The 27,555-nt window shown below is 46.4% G+C and overlaps 1 protein-coding gene across 1 annotated transcript; it reads right to left on the bottom strand.

The window, feature by feature from the left end:
• Positions 1–813: 813 nt before the first annotated feature.
• On the bottom strand, positions 814–18,671 carry LOC104365821 (DEP domain containing MTOR interacting protein). Its single transcript, XM_042801266.1, has 9 exons — positions 18,418–18,671; positions 10,279–10,457; positions 6,922–7,045; positions 5,492–5,670; positions 4,689–4,874; positions 4,225–4,365; positions 3,823–3,893; positions 2,269–2,373; positions 814–1,088 (listed from the first exon to the last, which is right to left on the bottom strand). The coding sequence occupies exons 1-9, from the start codon at positions 18,501–18,503 to the stop codon at positions 963–965; spliced, it is 1,197 nt and encodes a 398-aa protein (XP_042657200.1). The 5' UTR covers positions 18,504–18,671; the 3' UTR covers positions 814–962.
• Positions 18,672–27,555: the final 8,884 nt, after the last annotated feature.

Here is a 27,555-nt window from a genome sequence, read left to right as displayed (position 1 = left end):
AGGATGCTCTGTGAACTGGAACACAAAAAACCTCTTCAGTTTCTTGTTATTACCTGTTATTCTATATTTAGTTCACTTTCGGGGCAGTCTGCATATGAATATTCTGCACTGCCCATAAATGCAGTTATCCTAAGAGCATCAGGGCCCAGGGGGGCTGGATTTTGGTGGCTTTCACTCATTTCTGTTCCCTCCCAGAGTCAAACTCAGACTCTGACACGTTTGCTTTTGGGCAGACACTGTTTAGGGTCTCTCCTCCACTGCCTCCCATTGCTAGGTTAGTAGCAGCCTACAATATTTGGGACTTCAGCCTGACTCTATGCCGAGTTGAAGCTGGTTGATTAATTTAAGCATTATTACGGGGTGAGGGCAGAAAAAACACAATCATGGAAGTCTCACCTTTTCAAGAAATAGCTGGGAAGAGCAACCGGTCTTGGTTGTGAGCATGGCTAAGCCAAGAGAGTAGCAGGAGCCTTAGAGACTTTTCTTTCAAGGAAGCATACATCATTGTATTAATTTCCTTATTTTCTTGACAAAGTCAATGGCATGGCTTATCTGGCCATCTGGAAAGCACATTGTGTTCTTGGTAGACTGCACAGACAACTCAGGGGAGCTCAGACATACTTACTTGCTTGGTATCAAACTTCTTGCTGCTTACCAGCTTGTACCACCTGCCTTTCAGATTGGCTGGGTGAAGGCTTGGTTTCATGATGTTCTGAACTCTCCTACCAGCATTAAAAAGGAGCTGCAAGAGCTTAGACTCACTCAAGAACAGGTAGAGCCAAATATTTCAACAACATCAAAATCTGAGACATGTCCATTAGAATGTATTTATTTGAAAATATATTAAAATGCCTGGATAACATTTCACAGTGAATGGTCAAGCTTGGTCCCTCCTCACAGTCCATCCTTGCTTAGTGGAACGTCCTGCCTTTCCAAACAGTGGTGGGATGAGACTCCTCCTCTCATTCCGTGGCTTCCATGACTTCCATCACGAGAGTTCGTGGTCCTGTCATGATGAGGCTGCTGATGGTCTGATAGTCCAGATGCAAAACGTACATACCATTCACTGAGAAAACAAACTGGCACACCTGCAAGGAGAGGAGGGGCAGGTTACCTTCAGTCAACATCTTCATGGCAACTTCTGCCCGTGATGGACTAGAAACAGGGGCTGCAGTGCAATTAACTTGCTACAAAATCCTGCAACCCCTAAAACATTACTACTCCATAAGCTACACTAATAATCACTGTGCTATGATCACTGTATCATAAAAAAAGGACAAAAGGGATTTAGATTGTGAACTAACAGAGGAAAAAAAAAAAAAGACTCATTTATGAGTAGTGGTTCATTTCACAGATGGAAATGAGGCACAATATTAACATCTAGCAATTTGGTAGCAAATGAGATTAGGTAAAGAGAAATTAACTGGGCTCTTGAGTAAATGAAATAAATGCATCCATCCTCTTCCAATCCTGCCTGAAGCAAATAAGGAGTCACACTCTGCCTCTGAAGAATCCCATTATTTCAAATATCCACATGACTTCAGACTTATATCAGCCTGTAGAAATTACTCCCTCGCTGCTGTGGTTTTTATAGGGAATGGAAACTCAACATTTCTTTCATTCACACCTAAAACTCAACACATGAAACCCATATGTGTCTGGGTCCAAAATGAGTTTCAAGATGTCAGTTCATTTCAGCTAAACTGGAAACACTGGAAGCTACTTGATGAATCAAATCAAGGCATCAGTCTAAGGTTACCGAGCTTTCATGTACATGGAAGATAACAATGTAGCTCTGCATGGAAGTAATAGCAAACACAATATGCATTACATCTCGGGAGCTGCAAAAGCCACCGATTCAGGATAAAGCTCTTTTTCTTTCCTACTTCACTGGGATTATATATAGTTTCTGGAGCTGAACTGGGAATTCTCGATTTTGTTTCTAGCAGCTCAGTTTCAACAGCTCCAAAGCCTACCACAGGGACGCCTTAGTTGTGACGGAGTATTTTCGTTTTTAGCTGCTCGCAGCCCCTGTGCTGCCCTGGCAAAAGGCAAATCCGCCGCCGTGCAGCCACACAGCGCACTTTGTCTGCTGAGAACATCCTTCCCTCCGCCTCTCACAGCCCTGCCAGAGCTCAACGGACTGACTCCACTGGGCTGATCTCCACTGCAAGAGGTAGGATTACCACAGAGGAGGTGTTCAACCTGACAAGCTCAAACAGGACTTTAAGTCCTGCCTCCTGCTAAGCCACCACAAGCAAGAAATACCTTCATCCCCGCAGCAGCAGCAGGTCCTCCTGGGTCCACTGCCTGGATGTGGCAAGGTCTTCCTCCTCGGACCACAAACCCCCAGCCCACCGCATCTCCCACAATCTACAGGAAGAGGAGAAGGGTTTGAAAAAATGAGGAATGAGCTGGATAGAGGAGATACAACAATTCCTAGTGAGATGGAGCGCTCTACTCATGATCATCTGTCATGGGTGGGAGAGAGGGCTGTGCACCAAGCGAGATACAGAGCCACGGATTAATTGCTCTCTGCAAAGCTGTTTTCTGATTAATATTCCCTGCCAGCAAGTGCAGAAGAGCAAATCACAGGCAGCATGAAGTTGAAGTGCAAGGCATGCACCAAGAGCACGTTGAGAACACTTCCAGAGCACGCACGTGGTGCCTTTTCCTTGGCACAGGAGAGCATTTCCAGGGTGGAAGTAGCCACTCAATTTTTTGCACTCTGATCTCAGTCTGTCAGAGCAGTTTGCTGTAATACTGTGTCCATCTGATGTGACTAAAAGAGAAAAGGAATTCCCAAAGGACTTTGCACATTACCCATATAAATAAATAACAGCAACTGCACAGCTAAGCAGAAGGTAATGAGCCATGAAAGGCCCAGGCTGGCAGAGTTGAAGGGCAGGGCAAGAGCATTCAGGAGGAGAATGAACGGCACATCCTCATATATGCCACACTAATCACTAACTTAATTTTTCTTAGTGCTTCCCACCGATTTCTACAGCACAGTTCACTTGGGAACCTGACCCACAGCTCCTCTGTAACCCCACTTGTGTCAAACCAGCGTGGCAAGGCAGCCCGCAAGCTTTCTAAACTGGCCACAGTGAGATTCCCCCTTTCAAAGGCAGGCAGGAAAGGGCTGAGAAGTTTTACAGGAAAATAAACAAGCACGATAGGATCTGCAGGGCAGGAACTGTCTTGCAACATTCACACCCAGCATCCATCAGCTCTGCCTTGACCGGCCCTACAGCTTTAGAAATAAATAGAAAAACAAACTCCCAAAACTCAGGTTGTCTGCAGCACTCTGGAGATTTTGCAGTGTGTTTATTTTGTCCGTGAAAAAAAGCCCATGCAGAGAAAGGGAAGAGCGGCCCTCGGATGCTCCCTGATCCATGCTGATGGATCATATCAGCATATCTGATCTGCAGGAGGAGGCTGAAAGATGCATAAAGGTGGTACCTGTGTGGCACAGAAGATGCGTGTCAAAGTCTCAACTGTCACAAGACTGATTCTACAGTTTGCATGGAGCTGGATGAAACATAAATGGGAGCTTTTCTGTCCAGGAAATACTCTCTTTTCTTTCCTGATCTACCCTTTTGATATGTATTAAGCTAAAGCAGAGGCTATGCGCATTTTCACCCACAAGAATATCTGCAGACGTTAACCCACTGAGACTCACCAAGAAAGAACCACGATGAGGTGACATGCAATCAAAGTTTCAACGTACAGGGGCCAGAGCAGCAGACAGAACACTATCAAAGAGCAGTCAGAGTGCTCGGCACTGTCGGGTTAGCAATACAATTCGCTATGGTCACTTACAGTTAGGGTTTTCTTGATGTAAGGGGCCCCAGGGGACAGGAGCTCTTCGTTGGTGACAGGTCTCTTTAACACTAAAGGAGAAGGTGACAGATCCTGTCAGAATCAAGGGTTTCATACAGTAAAGTGCATAACGAGGCAGCCTGGGGATTACCACGGGCTGGAGAACGGATGTTAGACCCAACCACAGTTACTGCACTCAGAAATCTTTGCATTCATCTCAATGTTTTTTCAAAACACTCGCACAACTTTTCCAATCAAGCCTCGGAGGTGAGGTTGGCCTCCTCCTCTTGCAAGTCACCAAGCTGACAGTGGAAGTGTTTGGACTCCGAGGCTTGTGTTAGCCTGTGACCTGAAGGAATAGGTGTATCGGGTGCAAGGACAGGGCCATGCAGAAGCCCAGACCTGATTTGGGGTTGCACTCAGCCACAGGAGGGAATACCAGCGCAGGAGTTGTGCTGAAGTAGGGGTTGGAGTTTCCAGCGAGGGAAGTGATGCTGCTCCTTCGAACCGCCGAGACAACTTTGATCTCTTTGTTGGTCTGGACTGAAAGAGGCAGAAATAACAATTACTGAGTGAAGGAACAGACTAGTTTAAAGTAACAAACTTCCCCCACGAGACTGACCCGCATCTGAAAGGTAAGCACGCACTGAGGATGGCATTTGAGCTTAGACAGAATAAAACCAGCTTCAAAGATAAAGACTGCCAGTGCACCATTACATCCACCACAAACCAGTGCGATGCACGGTCACTTCATGGGATGCCTGGAGAAACACCTTACAGTCTGATGGAGCAACACCCTCAGCTCTGGGATACTCTGACAATATAATCCTTTTTTTACACCCCTCCACAAACACATCCACAATTACCCGAGAGAAAGCTGGTGTTGCCGGGGTCCGGGTTGAGCTTGCGAAGACAGAAGGGACTGTCTGGGCTCTCAGAGAGGGCACGGGAAGAGTTCTCATTGAGTAACTCCGTGAGACGACGCCTCCGTCGAAAGTTGATCCAGAATTGATAAAGGAAGTCACTGTCAAAGAAGTGATGCCTATTGGAGACTAGGAGAGAACAGAGGAGGAGGAAGAAGTTGAGGGGGTGCAAAAAATATACAGCAAATATACTAAGGGACCCAGATGAATTGTTTTTAATGCCTCCATGCCCTATTGCAGTTGTTCTGACTGTTTGAGAATGCTGCCTGCAGAGAAGGGGGAACAGCAGGGCCACCTCCCCAGGAGATGCCATGTCCCAGGGCTGCACCACCAAGTCACAGCCCTCCACCTGCCCAAGACACTCAGGGGACTCCCTGCCTTCTGAATTGAAGTTTGATTCCTGCAGAGGGTTATGATCTCCAGCCAAGTGTAGCTGAACATTACATCCTCACAGCCCAGCCCTCCAGACCCAGGGGTGGATCCCAGTCCTGCGGCTGGAGGCTTTGAAGAACTGAAGAGCAATAGCTCAGATTTCAAAGCAAAGCCTTTGTGGGTGGTGGAAGATTGCTCCGATTTCAAAGGTCACCAGCTCCAAACATAGAACTAAAAGGCCCCATTGCCATCGCCAAGTGGGCACTTGACCAGCACTTGTTGAATGACATGAATGGGGATTTGTTCCTAGCACAGCCTGACAGCTACGCTCATCCCCTGCTTTCCATCCCAGCTCCAGCCAGACCCTCGCTCACCGTGCTGAATGATCCCATGCTCCAGCAGCGCCCGTCCCAGCTCCACCGCTTCCTTTCGGTTCTCCACCTCTCCCTCCTGAACGAGCCAGTCGATCATCTCGCAGCCCAGGAAAGTCCTCTGGTACTTCACCGAGTTCTCCTCTCTCACCTTCAGAATTGACTCTTCCACGCTCACCAGCCTGGCACAGAGGTGGGACGGGGCTGAGCGATGCTGTGCAGCCCTGCCAGCCCAGCCGGGAGCTGCAGCCAGCCCAGGCAAGGCCAAGAGAAGCAGGCAAAGCTTTACAGCCAAAACCTTGCTGCCTGGGAGCAGCGAGAAGCGAGGGAGAGATGCAGAGCAGAGGCCGGGCAGCTCTGTAAATCTTCATCGCAACAGGGGAAGGGGCTTCAGCAAAACCAGTTCAGCTGCAACCTCAGCTAAAGACAGCAGGAGAAAGCCAAGCAGGCAACCGAATGCACGCAACAAATGGCAGGTAGTCCAAATTGGTGGAGGAGGTGGGCCTCGGCAAACACATACTCAGTTTGCAGCATATGAGAAAGCTAAATCCAGTGTCTCCATGAGAGGGTGCCGTGGGCTCAGCCGTGGGACACGCGGGACGCTCCCAGTCCCACGGCCACCGCTGCCGAGCAAAGGCAAAGCACAAGGGATGCACGGCTGCCAGGGGGGCCGGGAGCCAAAATCACCCCCCTCCTGGCTGAAGGAATTCTCCCTCAGTGCCAGGTTGTGAATCTGGCTGCCGGGATTTGAGGATGGAGATGATACAATGAGGCTGTTAAAGGAAACAGATCCAGAGGGTGGGTATGTGGTTAAACCCAGTCTAACTCAAGGACTTGGAAGATACCTGGGAAGAGGACTTAGATTTAGAACCAGAAATAATCAACACAAAAAAAACTAAACACTTGGAGGTGGAAGAAGACTTCTGTCTGAGAATTAGTTTTTCCATTTAAAATTTTGCCAATAGACTAAGAGAGTTGCAGGGATCCAGGTACACGAGGGCCCTGAAGACCCTATAGCCTGCTGATTTTGGTGGGACACAAGTCCTAACAGCACTGGTGGAAGCAGCTCTCCCAGGAAGGCTGGGAATGGCCATGGGACATGCCCATCCCAGGGCCACTCAAGTCTGCAGCCTGGACCCTAGCACTTCCCTGTACCGGATCCCAGAACCCATACCTGGGGGGTTGGAGCCCTTGAAAGCATCCCTGAGTTCAGAGTGCAGCTCCTGACGCAGCCCAAGAGAGGCGAGTTGTCCTGCAGCTGTGACAGGGCTCAGGAAACAGCATTTCCCAACGCTACGGGGTGCGGAGGAGGAAGAGAAAAGCCAGCTGTAGCTGCAGGTCCTGGCTGTAGAGCATCAGCAACGAGGGCGGCCGCGTGCGCTCCCACCCCCCCCCTCGCTGGGAGCGATTTTGCCAGGGAAGGACTCACGTACTTCTCATAAAGGCTCTGCCCTCTCATGAACACCTTCACGTCCTTGCTGAGAGGGAAGGTCCCGTCATCCTTGCGGAAGCGGTACAGCAGCTTGGCGTCCTTGTAGTCCGAGTGCTCGTCGCAGACTGGAAGGAGTTGGGAGCAGGGCTGTCAGTCCGTCCCCGACGGACGGACGGACCTGCACAGACGCACGAGGGTGTTGCCTCCAGGTTAAAAGCTGGGGGGGCTGCATGCAATTTTTCTCTCTCTGCCCCTCAGACCAGGGAGCAACCAGCATCTGAGCCTCCGCTCCCCGAACGAGGTGCCTGCGAAGGCCCGCAGCCCATGCTGGTGGGAGAGGTCGGTCCTCTCCCAGAACATACCTTGGGAAAGCTCAAATTTGAGTCTACATTTTAAGCCAGACACTAAAACGTTCTTTAGAACAAACAGGGAAGTTTTTTGGCTTGAGGTTTTTTAGGTTTGAGGTTTTTTGGTTTGAGGTTTTGTTGGGGTTTTTCTTGTTTGGTTGGTTGGGTTTTTTTTTTAAAAAAAAAAATATTTAAATGTTGATGACTTGGTTAGACTAAAAGAAAACAAACAGAATTTTCTCAATCAGCTTTTTCAGAAAGCTACTGCCACATGTAAGTAGACTTAGAATACAGGAGAAAAAAAAAAAAAAAGAAAGCCATAATATCACTTCTATCCCTCTCAAAACTACTTGTAAGCTAAAATATGACACCAACTTTTCCACACTGTTTTGTGCCAGCCCTGCCCAATTTATTTGCATGGCAAACTGACCTCAAGAGAGAATCTTTTCTTCAAAGCAAGCTGCATTCAACTGGAATAACTGAATCTATATGAAAAGCCTCAGTTTCATCTTGAGAATGAGAACAGCCATGCAGTTACAGATTGTGTGAAGCGCATGCAACATTTAGCAGGTAAATATTTGGGATACAGTTCTGAGATAAACTGGCTTGCAACAGATTCTTGACTACAATTTACCAAAACAAAAAAAAAAAAAAAAAAAAAGGCAAACACAACACAAACATAAAACCAAAACACCTAAAAAAGCCACACTGCCCAAAGGTCATAGTCCATCTCTTAAAGCAGTCAGCCTTTGCCTTTTTTTGAGTCCACTCATCTGAAGCGAGAAGGAGAAACTTTAAGAGTGACAAAAAAAATATAAATAAATAAATAAATAAAAGAAAACAATAAAGAATATGCCTGGAAAACAAAGAAAATTAGTCAAAAGGGAAAAGAAAACCACAAAGGTTTCCTCACTAATGTAATCCACTAGAATGAAATGCAAAATACACAAGATACTTCTTGTAAAAATTTTAGCACTGGTTCATTCTTCTGAACAGACTGGCAAAACTTCATTCCCCTTTTGATGAGCAGCAAATTTCTAAAAGCTGTCAGATTATCTGGAGTTCATTATTCCTCCTGAGCAGTGTCTTGGTGTGAAATCGGGAAGCTAAAGCCCGTGACTCATCAAGCAAGAAGGCAGGTTGAGCGGGTTGTTTTAAAAGGTAGAAGCCTGCATCTTCTCAACTCCCAGGAGCAACAATTCAGATGGCATTGCAATCTGCGCCCATTAGAAAACATTAGAAAGCATTTTTGCCGTGTGAAGACCAATTTCAACGTGCTTCCAGCGACTAATAGAACAACTCAGACCACATCAGACCGTTAAGAGGCAGCACAGACAATGATCTTCATGAGATAATTATCATCTTCTGGATCTCAGTGGAGAAGAGGGCAAATAGTTTAGACAGCCAATTGCAAAGCACTTAGTGCTGCGGTTAGCAGGCAGCCCTGTTTCCACAGGACTAACAAAAATTAATGATCATAAGACAAGTTGGAAAGTCAACTTCTGTGTCCTGCCAAGAATTATCACAGAAGCAGGAGGGACAGGTCTGCGATAAATAATCAAAACAGCACTGGGTACCCAGTGCTGCACAGATTTAATTAACTAATGGATTTATTTGAAACTGTTGGCTAGAGAGATGGAAAAATAATCAGTTTTAAGTGTTAATGGTTAACTGAGAACTCGCTGCTTCAGCCTTACGCTTTCATGATAAAGCACAGCAGCAGTTTATTTTTATTCAAGGCAGCTTAATGTAAAGGGCATTAGCCTCAGTAAGTAGCAGATGGCAAGAGTGTGTTTGCATTGCAGTGGTCTAAGGCAGCTATTTCTGGACCCTAATAAAGAAAGGGGAAGAGAGGACTGAATTTGGCATGGTTGTCATCGGCTTCTGTCTCCTCAGGTTCATCCTCTTGTGACAAACTACTGCCCAATTCCAGGCTACCATAGCTCATCCCTCAAGGACTTGGAAACAAGGGAGCTCAATCAAGAGTCAGCAGCCCAGCTACAACCCTTCCTCTGAGGGCAGGGGCCGCCCAGGCCTGTTTGAAAATCTAGGACTTTTGTTCCTGATTGGGCCTGAAAAAAAAAATGAAAAAAACAAACAAAAAAAAAAAAAAAACAGGAAAAAAAAAAAAAAAAAACACAAAAAAAAAACTACACCAAGAGAAACAGCTCTTCATTACTATGAAGTGCTTGTTCCCTGTTGTTATACCAGGAGCAAGGGCTGGACCTTGGGGATTGCTCTGTAGCTCAGGGACAGGCACAGACCACAGTACATGACCTGAGTTAAACCAGAACTGATGAAAGTTCCAAATAATTTTTAAAAATAAGAAACCCCGAATCCTAAAGCTGGGCTTGAGCACCATGCTGCTTTTTTCAACCCCCTCTCCCATTTCATCACACACGTAATTCCCAAGGGAGGCATTCCTACAGGATTGCTTCAGCCCCGGGTTTACAGGTACCAGATGACTTTTTGCTTTGAGTGGTGTTGAATCCACACCCCTACTTGTCCCACCCCAGCATGGATGGGGAAACTGAGGAACGCTGGCCTCTTAGGGGAAAAAATGAACTTTCCTACAGATTTGAAACGTGTTATCATTTACCTTCCACTTCTACATGACACAAACATGAGCTAGAGCAACTTCTGCAAGAATATCCACCGCCAGCTGCCGATGCAGTTGCTGTAGGGCAATATAGGTTGGGTGTTGCTGAAATTGCTTTCAAATAAGAGGCATTTCAGATGCTGTTTTACCAGCGCACTGCCTGAGAATCTTTTCTGTGGGGCAGGGAACCGGCACATCCCTCAAAGCACTGCAGCTTCACACAGATCCAACCCCATAGAGCCTCCTGCCTGCCCGTCGTCTGCCAGCTTCTCCAGGAGCCCTCACCCACAGGAGGGGTGTGAACGGGGACCTGACCACGCTTCCATATCCTGGGCTGATGGACACGCGCGGTGACCAGATACACAGCCACATCCCTGGGTAGGCTTGGCAGGGAGCAGAGCAACCCACACACCGTGATGGATGATGTAATGGTCCATTAGCTTCTGCATCAGCCGGATCCCCGTCTCTCGGTCCGGTGCTTCTTTGTGGTCGATCAACCAGTCTGTGAGCTCCTTCGCCACGAAGCAGTTTGGGTACGTTCGGAGGTGGTAACGTCTGTCCTTAATGAGCTTCCCATCGTGGAGGCGAAGCCTAGAGAGACAGACAGACAGTCGTTGAGCACAGCTGGCGTTACAGGGGAGTTTGGGTCTCATAGCCCCGTGTCTGCCAAGCCTAGAAGAACCACTGATGATTTGGGACTTTTGGTAAGCACACAGTGGCTTCTAAATTCAACCAAACCTCATGGATTTGCAAGACTGCTTTGGTGAATCCTAAGGAGCCTCTTCATCATCCCCTCCTCTCCTCCTTCTACAAACAGATTATATAATTGCTTGCACCAGACTTAGTTTGAACCATACGTGTCTTTCTGTTCTAAACAAAACCTCTAAAACATACACAGCAGCTAACTGAATCTTGTAAAGAAGGGTCAAAACACAGAAAAAAAAAAAGTAGTAGTACATATATTTGTCATCTTGGCATGATTCTGTGCCTAGTTCTCCTTCTCCAAAACTGTGAAAACAGGGATGTAGCTGCCCCCAGGACAGTCTTAGTCATAGCTCAGGACAGGAGCAGTGATGGGAGCACTCGGTTCTTCTGCGTGTGTCCAAGAGACAAGTGGCAGGTGAGTCCCATGTGCTGCCTACTAATCCATGTAGCCACTAATCCACAGCTACGGTCCTGACATTTTCTGGTTCAAACTGGGATAGACTGGGACAGAGTTTACCAAAACAGCAACCATGCTATCCTGAAAACCCTGACATTATGGCTAGTCTGTGACTCCAATGGAAAGTTGTATGTAGGTGAAGGTTACTCAGCTGAGTATGGCTTTGACTTTTAAAAGGACCTTAACAACTGAGGAAGCCACAAGGCACAGAGATCTTAAGTATTCAAGCCAAAGCCAACCCAGCTTGGCAGGAGATCTGTCCAGGAGCCAAACTTTTACCCTGTAGGCATGACTGTTCCCAAAATACCAACCCTGGAAAATGCTCAGTGCATGCAGCAGACTCTGAAGGGAGATATTAATTAAATATCTCCTCTGTAACTCCAGGACGTTTCTGGTTTCAGATTACTCATTTCAATTCACAGTTTTGCCCTGGGCCAGTATATTTTACAAAGACACTCATCACGGCAGCCTTTCTTAATTTCATGCCTCAAGTTCTTTTGAAGAAGTTATATGTTCAGCACATGTTGGACAACAGTTTTAGGCACCATATGAGAAGTTTTAAATATCCTAAAAATCTGTCAGTTAATAATGGATTATCCTATACGGTAGGATTTACAAACACTAGGGTCTCAAACGTCTTAAGATAAAACCTTTTGTTGAATGAAGAATGACTGATTGTTACAATTAATGCTGAAGCTACTATGAGCCAACATAAATCTTAACAGATATTTTCAAGCCTTCCCAGTAACTAAAATACTAAAGCAAAGATTCACGCAGAACCAGGTCCCAGCTGTCTTTGATAGGCATCTCTCAAATACTGGAGTCTATATTCAGTATTTTACTCTCTTTACCTGGAAGGCTCATTCCCACAAGTGACCAGCAGTCATTCTGAATATGGATTTTTCCTGAAGACAACAGTCCACAGGCGGCTGCCTGATATTTTGGGAGTTTTTAGCTTTTTCCTTCCTTTATTTCATGGTCCACTGTCAAAATGCAATCAGACATAGCAGCAAGTGCAGAGAGGCTCCCCACCCCAACATTCCTCTGCTACGGGAGACAAATGGTCATTTTTTATATGCTTGCTTTCCTTTGTAATCAGCAAGGGGGATGCCACTTCAGGGGCATGTTTAGTAGAGATAAGAAATATGCCAAGAGTATTCTATTGCTATCAAGAGTCTGCAGGAGTCTATAAAAACTATATATGTATACACACACATACAAATACACACACAGCTTCGCCCACAATAACACATAGACCATAACCACACAAGGCTTCAATAGAAACTGGTTGGGAGAATACTATTTCCCTATATGTTTTGGGTTTTTTTTTTGTTTTTTTAATCATATTTGAGAATCCTGCATAAAATGCACACATGGTGTGGGAAGAAAAAAGTTTTTCAGCAAACAATACTACTAAAATCTAAGAATCAAAAATTTAAAATACACTTATTTTGAATCTATTGGGAACAATTACCAGGACAGGAATTAAGTGGTATTTAAGCACCTCTGAAGCAGCAGCATCTCTGGAGATTCTTGGGCTGTTTTAATTTCATGACAAGTTTGCCCTCTTGCCCGCAGACGCAGGGCAGCGGAAGATGCACAGCTCAAGTGTCTTTGTGGTCTGTTTACTTCCTTCTCATTTACCATTTCCCATCAGCTATGAGGACACAAGTTCTGTCCTTCAGACACAGAAGGACAAAACACCAACTGCATCTTCAAACAGCTCAGTTGACCCCTCTAAAAACCAGTCCATGTACAATGTTGCAAAAACAAAGCCAGTGAAATTATGAGTGGCTTACAGTCATGTTTCCAGATAAAAAAAAAAAAAAAATTAAGGAAGGATGTGTAATGCAATGTTATGAGTTTTCTAGATGCCAAAACCTACCCCATGTACATATTACTTCTTCAAAAGAAAAAAAAAAAAAAGAAAAAAGAAAAATCAGAATAATGCAAGGATAAAATGCTTGCTGGAACATGAGAGCTGACTCTTATGAAACACTCCTCACTTGGCAGTCGCTGAGCTGTTTGCACATGTGTTTGCTTTGGGTAGGCTGTGTTGGGTAACCGAAGTGGTTTTTTGTCAAGGTCACTACAAAGACATCACTATTCATCCTGTGTAACCTTGTTGAAAGGCAGATCCACAGCAGTATAGAGGAAAAAAAAAAAAAAAAAACAACACACAAACCCACAGGAAAACAACAAAAAAAAACCAACAACAAAAAAAAAAAAACAAAAAAACAAAAAAAAAAAACCAAAAACAAAAACAAAAAAAACAGACCTCTAGGGAATCAAGAGTTTGTAACAGCTGAAGTGGCTTAAACCCAAGGTCCCTGCTCCTCAGGCACACCAGCATTTTCACAGCAGCGTTACAGAGGTCCACGGCTGGAGAGCAACCCCAGGAGCTCCACGCTTGATTCCTTCTGTGTGTTCACATTTCACACAATTTTAGAACTGAGAGTCTAAACCAGGGACTTATGCTGAAGCAAAGGGCTTTCTTGTACTGGAAAAGGGGCTGCTTTCACTGTGCTGCAGTTGCACAGCTGGAGCAATCCCTAAAGCAATAGATATTCTGCACCAAAAACTCACACGTGCCTGCATGGAGTGGAAACGTCTCCCTGGGGTGCTCTCCATCACCTCCTACCCACATAAACAGACCTTGAGCATCTCAAATGTCAAGGTGGATCTTTCAAGGATATTAACTCTGGTTCACATTCCCACAGTAGTTAAGTATAAATGAATGACCCTGGCAAGATGCATCACCCGAAGGATCTTTTCTGTTCCTACCTCTACAGAGAAAAAGAAAAAAATAAAAACAAAACAGAACCCAAACAAACAGCTACGTGCTCAGTAAAAGGCAGCAACAACCACAACAGCATATCTGCAAAATAGCTGCTGGAGAGGCACATTCAGGCAAAATGATCGCTGGAAACAGGCTCGGCAAAACCCAGTTTGCTGCACTCCCAGTCTGTAAAAGCACCAGTACATTGCAGGAGGAGGGGAGAGCTTTGCATGCCTGTGGCAGCCCAAAGTGGCACAGAGGTGTTTTATTTTCATACTTGTATTTAAATGCATGTATAGGAAAACAGGACTTAAATCTCAAAAAAAAAAAAAAAAGAAAGAAATCCCAGCAAGCACAAGTCTACTTCCCAGTCCTTACTTTCACCAGTGCTGAAAATTTAACAGCAGGCTTTTTAAGGTCATTCTGATCATGTAGCCTCATCTTCTGAATAAAATTAATTTGGTGACTGCCACATCAAGCAGTGTCCCATGATCCCTCCTGGAAGACATCCCCACTTCAAGGCATCCAAGGTCAACGGAAAACACCAAATCTCCTGTGGAGCCAAGAGTTTTTGGTCAGGAATACAAATTTCGGCATGTTCAGCTACAAGCCTTTAAGTGAGCCCAATTTCCAGAGCATCAAAGTATGAACGTTTTATTTAACACCATCTCAATCTGAGTATCCAAAGAAAACACTCAACACCACTGAAAATTTTGGACAGTAGCTGAAATTACAATGTTGTTGTTCATCGAAAATTTTCCCTCTCCTCCCACTTTTTCTGCCCAAGACATAAACTTACCAAGTATATTTTATTTTTGAGAGTGATTCATGCAGCTTAAACAGAGTTATTAGAGAACAGCCAATTCACTTGACCATGAGGAATATGCAGAAGAGAGTTCACAAAGACTTGTCTATACTTGAGAAACTCAGATTACAGCAGGGTGTGAATTCAAAGTGCGGTAGCTGTTCCAGGCTATCTCTGTGCAGATAAGCCATTTGTTACAATTAGAAATGACTAATTGAGCCTTTTACAGAATGCCACCCAAGAACACACAGCGCCCGATAAAACTAGTGCGATTTTCATGCAAATGTATATGTCTGAAACAAAAAGACGGGCAGCAGGTGTGAGGAACGAGCCCTGAGACAACAGCCCTCAAAATCAAGACCAAACCATCAGCGGGAATGATCATCTTCGTCTTTTTGATGGGGAGAGACTCAAGACCCAAAATTCCTCTTCCCTCCCTATGGGCTAGAAAGCAGCATCCCCGTGGAAGCACAGGGACCCTGGCAGACAGAGACCTTGGAGCAGAGCATCCCCGCTCCCCTCGACTCCGTTAGGATCCGTTTTGTTCCCAGCCATCCCCGCGAAGCGTTCCCCTCACCCCTCACTTGTGCGGCTATTTCTGGCTGGGAAAAGCGTCCTGACAGTGAACAGACTCATCCCTCTGGCCAAACCAAACTCAGAGGGATTTGCAAACTTGCCGGGAAGCCAAAGAACTGTAAAGATGGAGCAAAGGTTTGTTTGATTAAGTACAATAGTGGGGAGGCAGGGCAGGAAGTGGAGAATGGGGGAAAATAAATGTTTGAGATTCAATGTCGATACAACAGTGTTGTTTGCTGATGGAGGTTTACAGAGTCAGGGCAGATCACGAGACTCCTTTACATGCTGCTTTATTCCTTACCTGGAGAAAAGCAGGGGAGCACCACAGACATTTAACCCTACACATCTGCTGTTGCCTGAGACATCATCCAGCCTCTCTGCCTCAGTTTACCCACTTCTACCTGTTGGACCTCCAGGCCCCAGGAAGGTTGATGTCCCTAACTCCTTATCTGCCAGGCTGCAAGGATCCCCAAAATACAAGAGACAGGCTCGAGCATTCAGCGTACTCTGCTCCACATCACTCAATTCTCCTTTCAGCCAGAGTTGCCGCAGGGGAAGGAGGAGCCCAGCTGCAGGTTGGTGTCCATCTCTTCAGCCCCCTCCCTGGGTTTTACACCCTGTACTGATCAGCAGCTCCTTCCAGTCTTTCTGCACTGGGACCAGGCTCCTGCCCAGAGCAAAGCAGAAGGATGTGACTGCGCTGTGCCAACCCACCTCCCCATCACTGGGAGCACTGGGGTCTTTCCTTGGCCTTTAGACCCATCACCCACAGCACACAGCTGAAGAACAGAGCAGCCGGGCCACGGGAAATCCACCTGCTCTTCTCCACGCAGCAAAGAGCTCAAGATTTTCAAGAGCAGCTCAAGGGTGTGAAGCAGTCGAAGCTGCCCAAAAGCAGATCAAGTCTGCTCCCTGTGTTGTGGTGTTTGCAAAACAGCACGTGTCTCCCAGCACCGTGGTTTTAGTGTATGACAGAATCAAAATAAATGAGGGCTCTTACCTCTGCTGTCCACTCGTGAGGGCTTACTACCCGTCCTATCACCCCTTCCAGCAGTGATAACCTGCATCAGGTTCACCCTGGAGTAGCAAACTGAGCAGGAGTAAGCAGTTCAAGTTTGTAACCTGCTGTCATGAGCTCGGTCTGAAAAAACTCTGATTGTGGGAGCTCCCTAACAAGGAAACTCCAAGACACTCCAGCTATGGGAGGGGGTGGAAGAAAAAGGAAAAAAAAAAAAAAAAAAAAAAAGATGGGTGGCCCAAAAAGTACATATATTTGGGTTTTTCTATTCAGCTTTATGCCAGTTGCACTAATGGAAAGCTATTCCCTCCCCGCACAAACTTGGCCTCCCTTCAGGCTTTTAGCATCCTTTTTAAAAGCTCAGGGCACATTCACCCTGACAATAAGGAGTGAAGTTTCCAGACAAATAGCAGGAGGAAAAACTGAGTTGGTATTATTGGTGTTCAGAAGAATGTAACATTTGACCTATGCCTCTACCTTGCTTAGAATAACTAGTATACTGCACATTATGCTTGAAGAGCTCTGTTCACAAACAGATTTATTGTATCCCCTCCTCCTCCTTACAGTCCCAGTCACCAAATGGTCCACAATATGACATGCTCCTCTCCTGCAAAAGGCTTGAGGAAGCCACATCATTCCCCTTGCATGCACATCGATCAGTTTTCACACGTCTTGATTATCTCATTTTCTCTCTGAATACCTGACCTTCTCCTTTGGTCCAGGCTATAGGAGCCGTTTTAAACCTCAGTCACTCCAGTGGAGTAAAATACTGGAAATATGAATAAACTTGTCCTGCCCACAAGATCGAAAAATTCATAGCTTACATCTCTTGCACTGAGTTACTGAAATAAGGCAAGTCACTCTTAGATCAGCTGCTGCATTTCTCTACAAAAAAAAAAGTTAAGCTCATTTTCAAAGCCTTGCTTACAACACAGACTGCAAACACTGCAAAGGCAGAAAGGTTGATGCAGCCTCCACCCCCAAGAGCAGCTCTCCCAGTCACTACTTGAAGAAAATATTTGATTTCTGGAGCTAGAACAGTAATCATTATGAAAGACAGTATACTGGAAATGTGGCTAACCACTACTACACATTTAAAATCCAACCCATTTGGACATTGGCTGTGTTTTCAGAATGGTTCCCTAATCGTTGGTTGGAAATTATCAATCCTTGATATAGTAGAAATAATAAAGCTGAGGCTACATGACTCGCTGAGAATGGACAACATAGTGATACAGAGCTGATGCTAGCACACTTGGGCTCTGGGTTCTTTACATTATTCAATGATCTAATTTTCTATTTTCCACCCACATTTCAAAACAAAACAGAACAGCTCCAGATACAAACAAGCAAACTCTGCTCAAGAGCTAGAAAAGCCTACAGTCGGATGCTGGGAAGAAGGGGGAGTTTCTGACCCCAAATACACAAGGAACACATTTCCTCAGCCACACAGGTTTTCTTGCATAGGAGAATGTGTTTCTCTCCTCGTAAGGAAAAAAACTCAGAAGCTGCTCAAGAACTGGAACTACAAACCAGTAGAAGTTCTTAAAAGTGACTTTCAAGAGAGGGAAGACCTTACATGTTGCTGCACAAAACTCGGGTGCATGGCACCCATGGGATGACCTCCCAGATCACTCCCAAAAGTCCAAACGCCCCCAGAGCCGGTGCTGTCCCAATCCAGCCAGGGACCAGGGACCTTGGGAAGGCTGCACAGCGTCATCACGTCAGCCTCTGCACTGAGGGGAAGATGCAAAAGGAGAAAAAAAACAAAAACAAAAACAAAAACAAAAACAAAAACAAAAACAAAAACAAAAACAAAAACAAAAACAAAAACAAAAACAAAAACAAAAACAAAAACAAAAACAAAAACAAAAACAAAAACAAAAACAAAAACAAAAACAAAAACAAAAACAAAAACAAAAACAAAAACCTGTTGCCATTGAAAACCACTTGCCAGTCCCTGGTACCTGGAGGTGAAGGGCAAGAGATGCCGAGAGGAGCAGCAGGACAAGTTAATGTGGGAAAGGACCAGTTCACCACTGGTTTGATGGGCGAAGGAAGGATCAGCAGACACTGAGGAGGGGGAGACACTAGCATCTGAGAGGAAAGAGCCTCCCTCAAGGATAAAGATTTGACCCTCCTGCTAACAGGATCCGGAGCCCCAGGGTGCAGCCCTGCCCCAGCCTGGAGGAAGGCCCCTTCCCCTCCTACCTCAGTTGCTCTCCAGCAATCATCACCTCTGCCCTGTAGTGCTGCTCCGTGGCTTTCTTCTTCAGGCTGTTGCTCAGGCTCTCCATGCCAGGCTGGAGGTAGGCAGCGGCGGGGAGATGTGCCCGGGGTAGCGGGGAGCTCCGGGGGGCCCCGCGCACCCCATGGGATGCGGGTTGAGAAGATGCTCGCCGCCAAGCCGGTCCCCAGCCTGGCTGGCAAGGTGCAGGTAGGCAGCCTGGAGCTGCTGGCTCCAGCTCCCCGCCTCTCCTTCCCTCTCTGTAGTCTCTGGAGGAGGAGCCTGCTGCAATCTGATCCTGGCTTTGCTGGTTTCTCACCCGCTCCTCTCTGGCCAAGCTTCAGCTGGGAGCCGGGAAGGTGGCAGGTCTGCTTTCCAGCAGGCTGGGGACGGTGTCCTTTCTGCTTGCGGCGTGTAGATGGTTCCGACAGACTCTGGGCATACGCAGGCTGTAGGGCGAGTGGTTTGATTAGCAATAAAATCGATAAAGCACCTCCTTCTTTATGACTTATCCTAGGAAGGGTTCAAGAGGTGTCATTCCCTGATGCAAGCCATGGGGCTTGCTCACCACCTCTCCCCAGAGCAGGCTGCACCCAACACCATGGCCAACACTTGCTAAAAAGTGGATTCAGAGCAGCTTGAGCCTTTCCTCAGTGTAGCAGCCATCACAGAAGTTGGACAGAGAAGCACAGGCTGATAATTAGCAAGAGCTGACACTGATGAGTCTGGGACTCCGCTGGTGGCAAGCTGTCTGTATGGTGCTGCTCACTACAGCCTTTCAAATCTACCTCCAGGCACCAATACCTGCCTCAGCTACTAGCAGTCATTTCCATTATTTGAGATATTTTCTGAAGACCAGAGCAGACCTGAAAGCAGTAGTGTTCAGCAGAGAAGCAGGCAGAGGAACTGGGATGTGGAGATGGTTAATTACATCCATCATTACCATTGGATGCAATTATATTTCCATTAGTTAAAGTAGGAGTGAAAAATACTGGTTGGCATAAAGAACCAAACCTCAGAAATGCAAAAAACATGGGGAAACCTACTAAAAGAGAATGTGGAGATGAAGTTGAAGGAAGGAAATTGTATCAGCTAAGGAGAGATTCTGCTTCAGTCTGAAGCCTAATAAAGCACCTGTAAACTAAATGCTGTCTGTAATTAGTCTCTAGCATCAGGTCAGCAGTGAGAACCTCGTTAGCCAACATCCCCATCAGCACAAGCAGACCCTTCCAGGTGTACATTCCCCTTACAGGGTAACATCACTAAATCAAACAAGCTCAGGTTAGTGTTTCGAGAAGCGCAGCACGCGGCGGCCAGGGCCAAGGCCTGAAATCAAAGGGAGAGCTGTGAGCCTCCTGCCCCCGCGGGGCAGCAACTGGCACGTGGCATCACGCAGCCTCGGCAGTCCCGACCGAGCTCCGCGTCCGAAAACACCTCTCGCTGCCTGTGGTTGCAGGACGGCAGGAGAACAGAGGAGGTTCAGCTTTCACAGACTGCCTGCTGTCCTGGCCCTGGGCTTTCTGTGCCCCCAATATCTTCCTTACCTTCTGTGACCTCTCTGCTAAAAGCAAATCATTGAAACACTTTCCTTTTGTCACCGAGTCCTGAGAAGTGAGATTTCTGGGTTCCTAAGAGGTGGATGCAGAAACATTTCAGAGAGGGGGAGAGGTGACTTGCAAGCTCTTCAGAGCCCAGGCTGGGGTACAGAGCCCAGTAACACCCAGCTGTTGGTACGGTCGCAGGCAAATACTGCTAATCCTTGCCAAGTCAGGAGGGGATTTTCATACCATCCCAAGAGACCCAGCTCCTGTGTCTGCTGCTCTGTAGGTGCCAGGGCACATCTTTACGAGGGCTGAGCTCATGCCAGGCAGCTGGCTCCTCAGGGTGCAGTCCGCAGGGTCGCTTTGCTGAGGGCTGTAGGTGCTGCTGATCTCTCCATCTGGCAGCCACCATCTCCCTGCCTGGATGACTGCAAACTCGGTTGACTTCATCAGGTACCCTCCAGGTTTTCTGCCCCATAAGAGAGCCCTACATTGGGCTTTCACTGATTTGCATGATTTGTTCCAGCATGTCTGTGTCCTTTCTGTTGACCTGGATGGGACAGGCACCTGACACCATGGGTGACATCAGTAATCCTGTGCAAGCATTCAGGGTGCACATTGCCCATCTCCAGATAGCCAGGTACAAAGCATAGCTGGAGCAGAGGGGGGGAAGCTGGGGGAGAGCATCTTCTCCACATCCCATGGGAAAGAAGCGGGGGAGAAGATGTTTCTGCACGTAGGGGCAGAGGACAAAGGAACAGGTGACGCAGAGCAAAGGCACTGCTGTAGCTGGAGGTGCACTCGTCTTCCTCTGTCCAGCATCACCACTGGCTCTCTGCTGGTGAAGGAGCAGCAGAGGTGTAGCTAGTGGGGCTGAACAAATCTCAGTCTCAGCGCTCCTGTCCAAGGCAAACAGCCACTGCAGCCCGGCGAGCAGCAGCAATGGGCTGCACCAACAAGGCTCCTTCTATCCAGGCTCTCCGGGATCATACACGCTCCCACGTCCTGCTGATCACGCCAGGCCATAAACGCAGGAAAACAAACTCCCCTTGTGTGCACAGGCAGGCTGCGCCAGCAGCCCCGGGGCAGCTCAGAACATCTCCCAGAGCCCGTTCCGACGTCGCTGATGGTGGTGTGTCCGTGCCAGCAGTAAAAGGGCTTTTAAGGTGCTCCCAGGGCAGGCAGGGCTCATCCCTGCCCACTGCTGCAGCATCCTTCGTTCATAAGGTGAAGGAGTGCCATGGGGAGAGCTCCCCCCATCACAGACGGGCAGCCGGTCCCCGCACGCAGCAGGGCACCGTGTTCAGCCTCAAAGCTGGAGCCCGGCTCTCACCCATCACTGCCCGAGCCATCCAACCTGCAGAGCCACCACAGACCCCGTCCTTCCTCCTAGCCCCTGGCTAACTTAGAGTTTGCCAAACATCAGCACCTGGAGGCAGCTGCTTTCCCCGCACTCACTGTGGGCCCAGGCAGTAGAAACAATAGCACAGAGGTAAAAGCAGAATGATCTAAGGTTAATGTCACTTCATTATCAGCATAATGGGTTGAGAGGATTCACCTGCTGCTCTGGCCCATCCCATGACCTTGTCCTCTGGCTGCAGAGGTGCACAAGAGATCAGGGGTTCCCCCTTTGCTTTCTTTATCTGTCAGGTATTGCTCACTTAGGGAGAAATTGCTGCTGTTTTATTCATTGGAAAATAAATGTCATCTTAAAAAAAAAAATAAATAAATAAAATAAAGGAGAGACTATTTCAAGGGCAACTCCAAGCCTCAGAGTGAATATTTTGCTGTTATAGTAACAAGGTAAAGGATTTCAGCTCTTGCCAGCTTCTTTCGTGGAAAACACAGGAGGAAAAAAGTTTATTGCTTCCATAAATAACCTTGCAAAATACACCTTTTAAATTAGACATTAATGGTTCTACTTAAGCCACAAAAACAAGGAAGAGAAGCTACTAAAACTATACTTTCTCCTATTCTCAAGCCCTGAGATTGCTCGGTTGACAGCAGAGGGAGGGCACAGGAGCCAGTGATCCCCAGGTCTGCTGAGGATGGTGCAGCCGTGCTCAGAAAGCTCTGTGGGGATGACCAGCAGCTAGATGGACTGAAACTTCTCATGAGAGGACAGAGGACCACTGTAAAATTCCAACTGTTACAGAGAAGGTGACTATGGAGTACTTGTTCTGCCAACAAGGACCTTGGCCAAGCACATGAAATGAGCCAGCAGCCTTGAGACAAACTATAGGATTTTTTTTTTTCCCCCTTCACCAGCATAAAATTAAATCATGCAATTTATCATCAGTGGATATTAAGCTTCAAAATTTAAATGGATTTAAAAATGGATTAGGTAAATTCATACAGGACTGATCTTGTTATTGGACATGGTAATCCACATGCTTACTTCTGTCTTCATTGCTGGAAACTGCAAGTATGTTACTGGAGAGGTTACTCACCATTTCTTATCCTCTTAGCCCAGCACCTGCTACTGGTCCACATCAGAGCGAGGATCCAGGCCTGGAGAACTTCTGCTCACCATCAGCACAGCAGTCTGAATGTCACAACCTCAGGTTTTTTACACTGGCATTTAGAGGAAAGAGCATCTCATCAATTCAGGAGAAAAGGGATGTTAAAGCAAATCCAGACATGCCCCATGCTCACAGCACCCCCTTCTTAACCTCAGGAGTGTCCTTGGCAGATTTGACACCTTTCCCCCAAAGCATTTTGTGTCACTGAAGGGAATACACACCCTGCAAAGCTGCTGCTAACTCCATCCTGGAGGTGACAGGATTTCAGGGCTGGGAAAAACAAGCCCTAGATATGTCTCCCCCACTCCTCATACATGCAGGGAGTAATTAGATTTAATTAGTTATCAGCTAGATCTGCAGATGAAAAGTGCTATTCATAGTATGGCTCTATACTCCAAGGCTACAATGAATATGCATACAACACTGCAGAGTCACTTCATTTAGGTCTCCTCTCCAGAGGAAGTGTAGTGTCTGAATTTTTCTGTTTCAGTAGATTAGAAAGTAGTTTGACTCATTAAGTATTCAGAAAATATAGAGGCACCTCTGGGTACAGCCAGGTGCCTTGGTTTTCAGCTCCCAACACTGTTACAACATCAAGTAGGTTTGGCACTCACTGACTTTTTCTGAATTTTTTGTAATTCTTTTTTCTTTTTTTTTCCCCAAGCAGGGCTGAGGAAAAAACAGGAGGGAATTAGATGGGTTGGTTTTTAAATTATAAATGTGCAAGTCATCAAAAGATTTTGTAAAGCACACTTGCAGCAGCAAGTCAGGAGTGAGCACAAAGGACACCATGAGCTGTTACAGTCATCCTTGTTGACAACTGCAAAGTTCGCCTTAGTCTTTTGCCTAAATTTTGTCCTCCCCATGGCAGCTAAGGCTCTGCATTTCAAGCAGAGAGCCGCAGAAATCTCCAGGGTAGGGTAGGAGAGCCTGGCAACAGACTGATTCAGATTTTTCCTGCTCCAAGCTGGCACATACGATGCCAGCAGTCTGCAGCTGGCAATCAGCCATCGCTTCTCACCCCACACACTGATTTTGATTCAGCTTAGCAAAAAGAGAAAAAAAAAAAAAAAAAGACAGAGAGTTCACAGCCAACATCAACACAATAAAATCTTTGATTTTGCAGGGCCTGCATTTCCTCTGAATGAGAAAGACCTCCCCACGCCAGCTGACAATGAGCTGTTCTTGGCAGAGAATATTTTCCCCAGTGGCAACTCCTTGTCCCCAGCAAGGTGTGTTCACCTGGGCTGGGCAGCACAGAGGGGAGCCTTGTTTGGGAGCCAAGTTCTCCCTCCTGTGGTCAAAAAAGAAGTTTATATGTGGCTGTAAAGCTCACAATCCACCCCGAGGCTATTTGCTGTTTAACTCATTGATGTCAGTGCCACAAGAAATTCTGGAGGCCACCTCACAGCAAGCACCTCGATAGGGGAAAAAAAAAAAAAAGTGAAAATAACAGATCAGCAATACTGGGGGCATCCTGCATGGAGAACTCTCAGCCAACAGCACCCTGGGGAATGGTCTCGTAGCAGTTAAGCCAGTCCTGAGATTGCAGTGCACCAGGGAAGTGTGTTGCACCATGGAGACCCTTTCATTTCTGTGTTGGAAGCTGATAATGAGACTGGGCAGCAGCGTTCTTAGAGCCTGAGAAGTTCAGGAAGATTTATTACCTTCTAGTGGCAGAAAATGAGCACGTTATTCAGCAATTTCTCATTAGCCAGTTATAAATCTAAGATGGAGCTCCCATGTCACTGAGTGTCCTTCGTTTTGTTCCAGAAAATAAATCTGGATGTCAGATCAGTATATATTGCTTCTTTCCACAGAAAAGGACTGCTAACCCCAAGCAATCAAATGCAAGTCAAAATAATCTGGCTGGCTTCAAAATAGAACATGAGGTGATCTTAATTTTCCTTAAAATTTTAAACAATTACAGCTCAGTCATGTTTCTCCAAAACTACAAAGAATGGAATTTAGCTTGGAAAAAAAAAAAAAAAACAACAACAACAACAACAAAAAAAAAACCAAACAACAACAAAAACAAACAAAAAAAAAAAAAAAGAAAAATTAAATTCTCCCACAATTACATTGCTTCAGGACCTACAGTTTTCATGAAAACACTACCAAATACTTACTTTCATAACGAACTAATAGAAGTTTTCACAAAAGAAAAACTACTCTTATGCAACAAGACTTCACTTCCCCATTCCTCCACAGCTATTAGAAGAAACATTAAAAACTTTCAAGAGTCCTTCACTTTCAGCTCCCCTAGCAGTGTGCTTGGCTGTGAGACTTCGAGGCAGGCCAGATGAGCTTAATTCCCGCCATTCACCCAGAGGGTGAGGCTTTTCAGCGTGTTTTTAAGATCAGAGTCAGGTGTTACAGACCACTGACGGGGCCGTGGAGACTTCCCAGTCCCTACTCTGGGGGGTCTGTGAGATGCTGCTCCAGCTCCACAGCAGCCTGGCAGGGAGGAGCAGCCTGGAAAGCTCCACTCTCTGCTCTCCAGCGTGGTCTGGAAGCTGTTGCACAGTCCATGCAGTGGCTGATCCGGGACTCAAATTTCTCCCCAGGGAAGAAATCCTCAAGCTCCAGAGGTGGGCAAGTCTCCAGTCTCACGCTGTAATGGGAACGTGCTAATTACATTACAATTAGCCTTCAGGGAACACCGCCAAAGGAAGGGCTCCTGGCAGGGTAAGTGTAAATCTATCACAATCCATGAAAGAGAACTGTTGGCTGTTGCTGTGCCACACCTGTATCGGGAGCGATGGAGAGGACAGTCCTGCCCAGCCCCGCACCACGAGCCTGCTGCTGCCTCGTCGTAAAGAAAGGGCCGATACACCGATTTGACAGCAAAGGACCAGGATAACACAAGTTAACACAACCACCTAGAACCTGGTATTTATTACAGCCTGAGTTTTAAAGTGCCTCCGTCCAGCTTGGTGTGCTCAGCCAGAGAGAAGGGAGAGCCGAAACCGTAAGGTAGCAAGTGAAATCAAAGGAGTATGTGTGTGTGGTTGGGGGAGAGGAATTTGCATCATGTAGGCTCAGAGCAGCAAGAAAATCAAAGGCGGAGGAGAGGATGGGGCTGTGGATAAGCAGACACACGAGCAGGAACATATTTCTAACCCTGCACCCAGCTATGCAAACCTCATTTAAGCTAGGTTCCTTCAGCAGCCATGCACAGTTACACAATCCCCTCTAGAGGAAGGAAGGAGAATTGAGGTTCTTCGCCAGCACCATCCCTCTGACCACAGGCTCCAAAAATTGCATTTTCTGTTTGAGCTGGTCCATTGCCCCAGTCCACCACAACCAGTGCAAGAGAGGGTTTGCACCAGACCAGGCCCAGAGCAGTTTCAGCCCAAGGAACGCACCCTGCTTGTGTTCAGACTAGATAAGCACATGGAGAAGAGCCCAAGGAAGACTTACTGGTCCCATGCAGCAACTATTCACAGGACCAGTGTTTCCCAGTGTCACTGATTCAGACATAATTCACCTGAACACACCAGCTTCAGTTTTCTTATCACACCTCCTGTTCCACTGACAATAGCGACCAAGCACAGCTGAGCTGTTTCACCTCTGACACCTCATGGATTCTGGAAGGAGATGGGTCACGAATGGAGAAAAGCAGGTGAGCTTCTGGACTGCACCACAGGCAGAACCCAGGGTGTGCATGGCCTTTTCCAGATGGAAAAAAAAAACCTTTGTAACCATCACAGAGAGGACAGACATTTAACAGACATGGAGACAGGTAAATCTATTCTGCAGAGGTTTAATTTACCTAGCTTGGCTATCACTAACAGCCTAGGCTACACAAGAAGTATTTATTCCACTACTTTGATAAGCTTTGTACTCCATACCAAGTTCTATGACCAGCTTAGGGCAAGAAGTTTAAAGAGACTTAAAAGCAGCCCTAGATTCAGATTCCCTCTATTCTTGCCTGTACTGCAGTAACACTGGGCAGCCTAAGCTGAATGGCTAAAACCTGTCTAGGTGGAATAAATTTTCAACTCAAGTCCAGTGCATTGCATCAAGATGCATCCCAAAAGTGAGAGCTGATGGCTGGAGTCAATAGGAACTTTGTGGACACAAAGTTAAAAGAGCAATTCACTCTTGAACTGGAACAAGCTTCTATGCAGTAACAAATGGAAAGGTTTCAGTAAAGAAGAAAATTCCTACTTTGACCTTGATCATGACAGCTTTTATATAGTCTGCCACATCAATTTACATACATTAACCATCCATGTCAGCAGATTAGGAAAAAAAAAAGTATCTACAAGTGTTTTTTGTCCTAGGTAGTCAAACACTGTTGTACTTAAAGCAACTTGAGCAACGCAGTGAAGAACTGCTGATATTAAGCAGTAGCACCTCAATCAGAAGTGGCGAAAAATTTTTTTTTTATGAAGACATACTCCAGCCTTTCTGTGTTTCCCGGTAGAAGCTGATTTATCTATTGTAAAATTCAACAGCCTCAGCAACGCTGAGCAGCCTCTCAGAGGGAGCATGATTTGGCAGAGCTTAAAGGAAGAAGACAAAAACCGGTTTGCAAACTGTGAAAAGCTGATAGCACTGGATTTTCCTGCTTAAGCCGTGATCACGATCCTGGTAAGGTACAACACAACTGCATTCTTGGCAGTTCTTGTAAGCAGCCCCACCAGAGAGACTCCATCTCTCCCACTTTCCCTCAACAACTGCAAGTACAAGTAGGCTTCTCCTAGGAGGTCTTGTATTTATTTCATCTCTTCCACTTTCAGCCATTTGAAACATTGCTATTGTGGCGGTGCTGGTGAAATTCAGAGCTTGGCAGAGCATCATTTGAAAAACACGGTGAAGTTTCATCTCACCTAGAACAAACACCAAGGGCTTGCTCAGAAGAGGCAGCTGACCTTTCCTGTCCCACATTGCTGGCGAGATGCAGCTTCTCCCTGACAGAGCACACACAGCTGGAGCCGCAGCTGACAGGCAGCATCTTGGCCTCCTTGCAAATTAGTGACTTAACGGGTGATGAATGATCTCACTGCACATACAGAGCTTTTACAGCTTCCCACCCAGCTCAGCTTCACTT

The sequence above is a fragment of the Tyto alba genome, unplaced genomic scaffold (genome assembly GCF_018691265.1).
Source record: "Tyto alba isolate M040663 unplaced genomic scaffold, T.alba_DEE_v4.0 Super-Scaffold_33, whole genome shotgun sequence".
NCBI lineage: Eukaryota > Metazoa > Chordata > Aves > Strigiformes > Tytonidae > Tyto > Tyto alba.
The sequence above is the reverse complement of the archived record's forward strand: the minus strand, read 5'-3'. Positions and strand labels throughout refer to the sequence as shown.

Bases quoted from the DNA above. Each gene is read 5' to 3' on its own strand.
- LOC104365821 (XM_042801266.1), bottom strand. From the start codon at position 18,503: ATGGAGAGCCTGAGCAACAGCCTGAAGAAGAAAGCCACGGAGCAGCAC. The intron at 10,458-18,417 runs GTAGGAGGGGAA...CTGTCTCTCTAG, and splicing joins ATTGCTGGAGAGCAACTGAG to GCTTCGCCTCCACGATGGGA. The intron at 7,046-10,278 runs GTGTGTGGGTTG...AACTCCTTCCAG, and splicing joins CCATTACATCATCCATCACG to TCTGCGACGAGCACTCGGAC.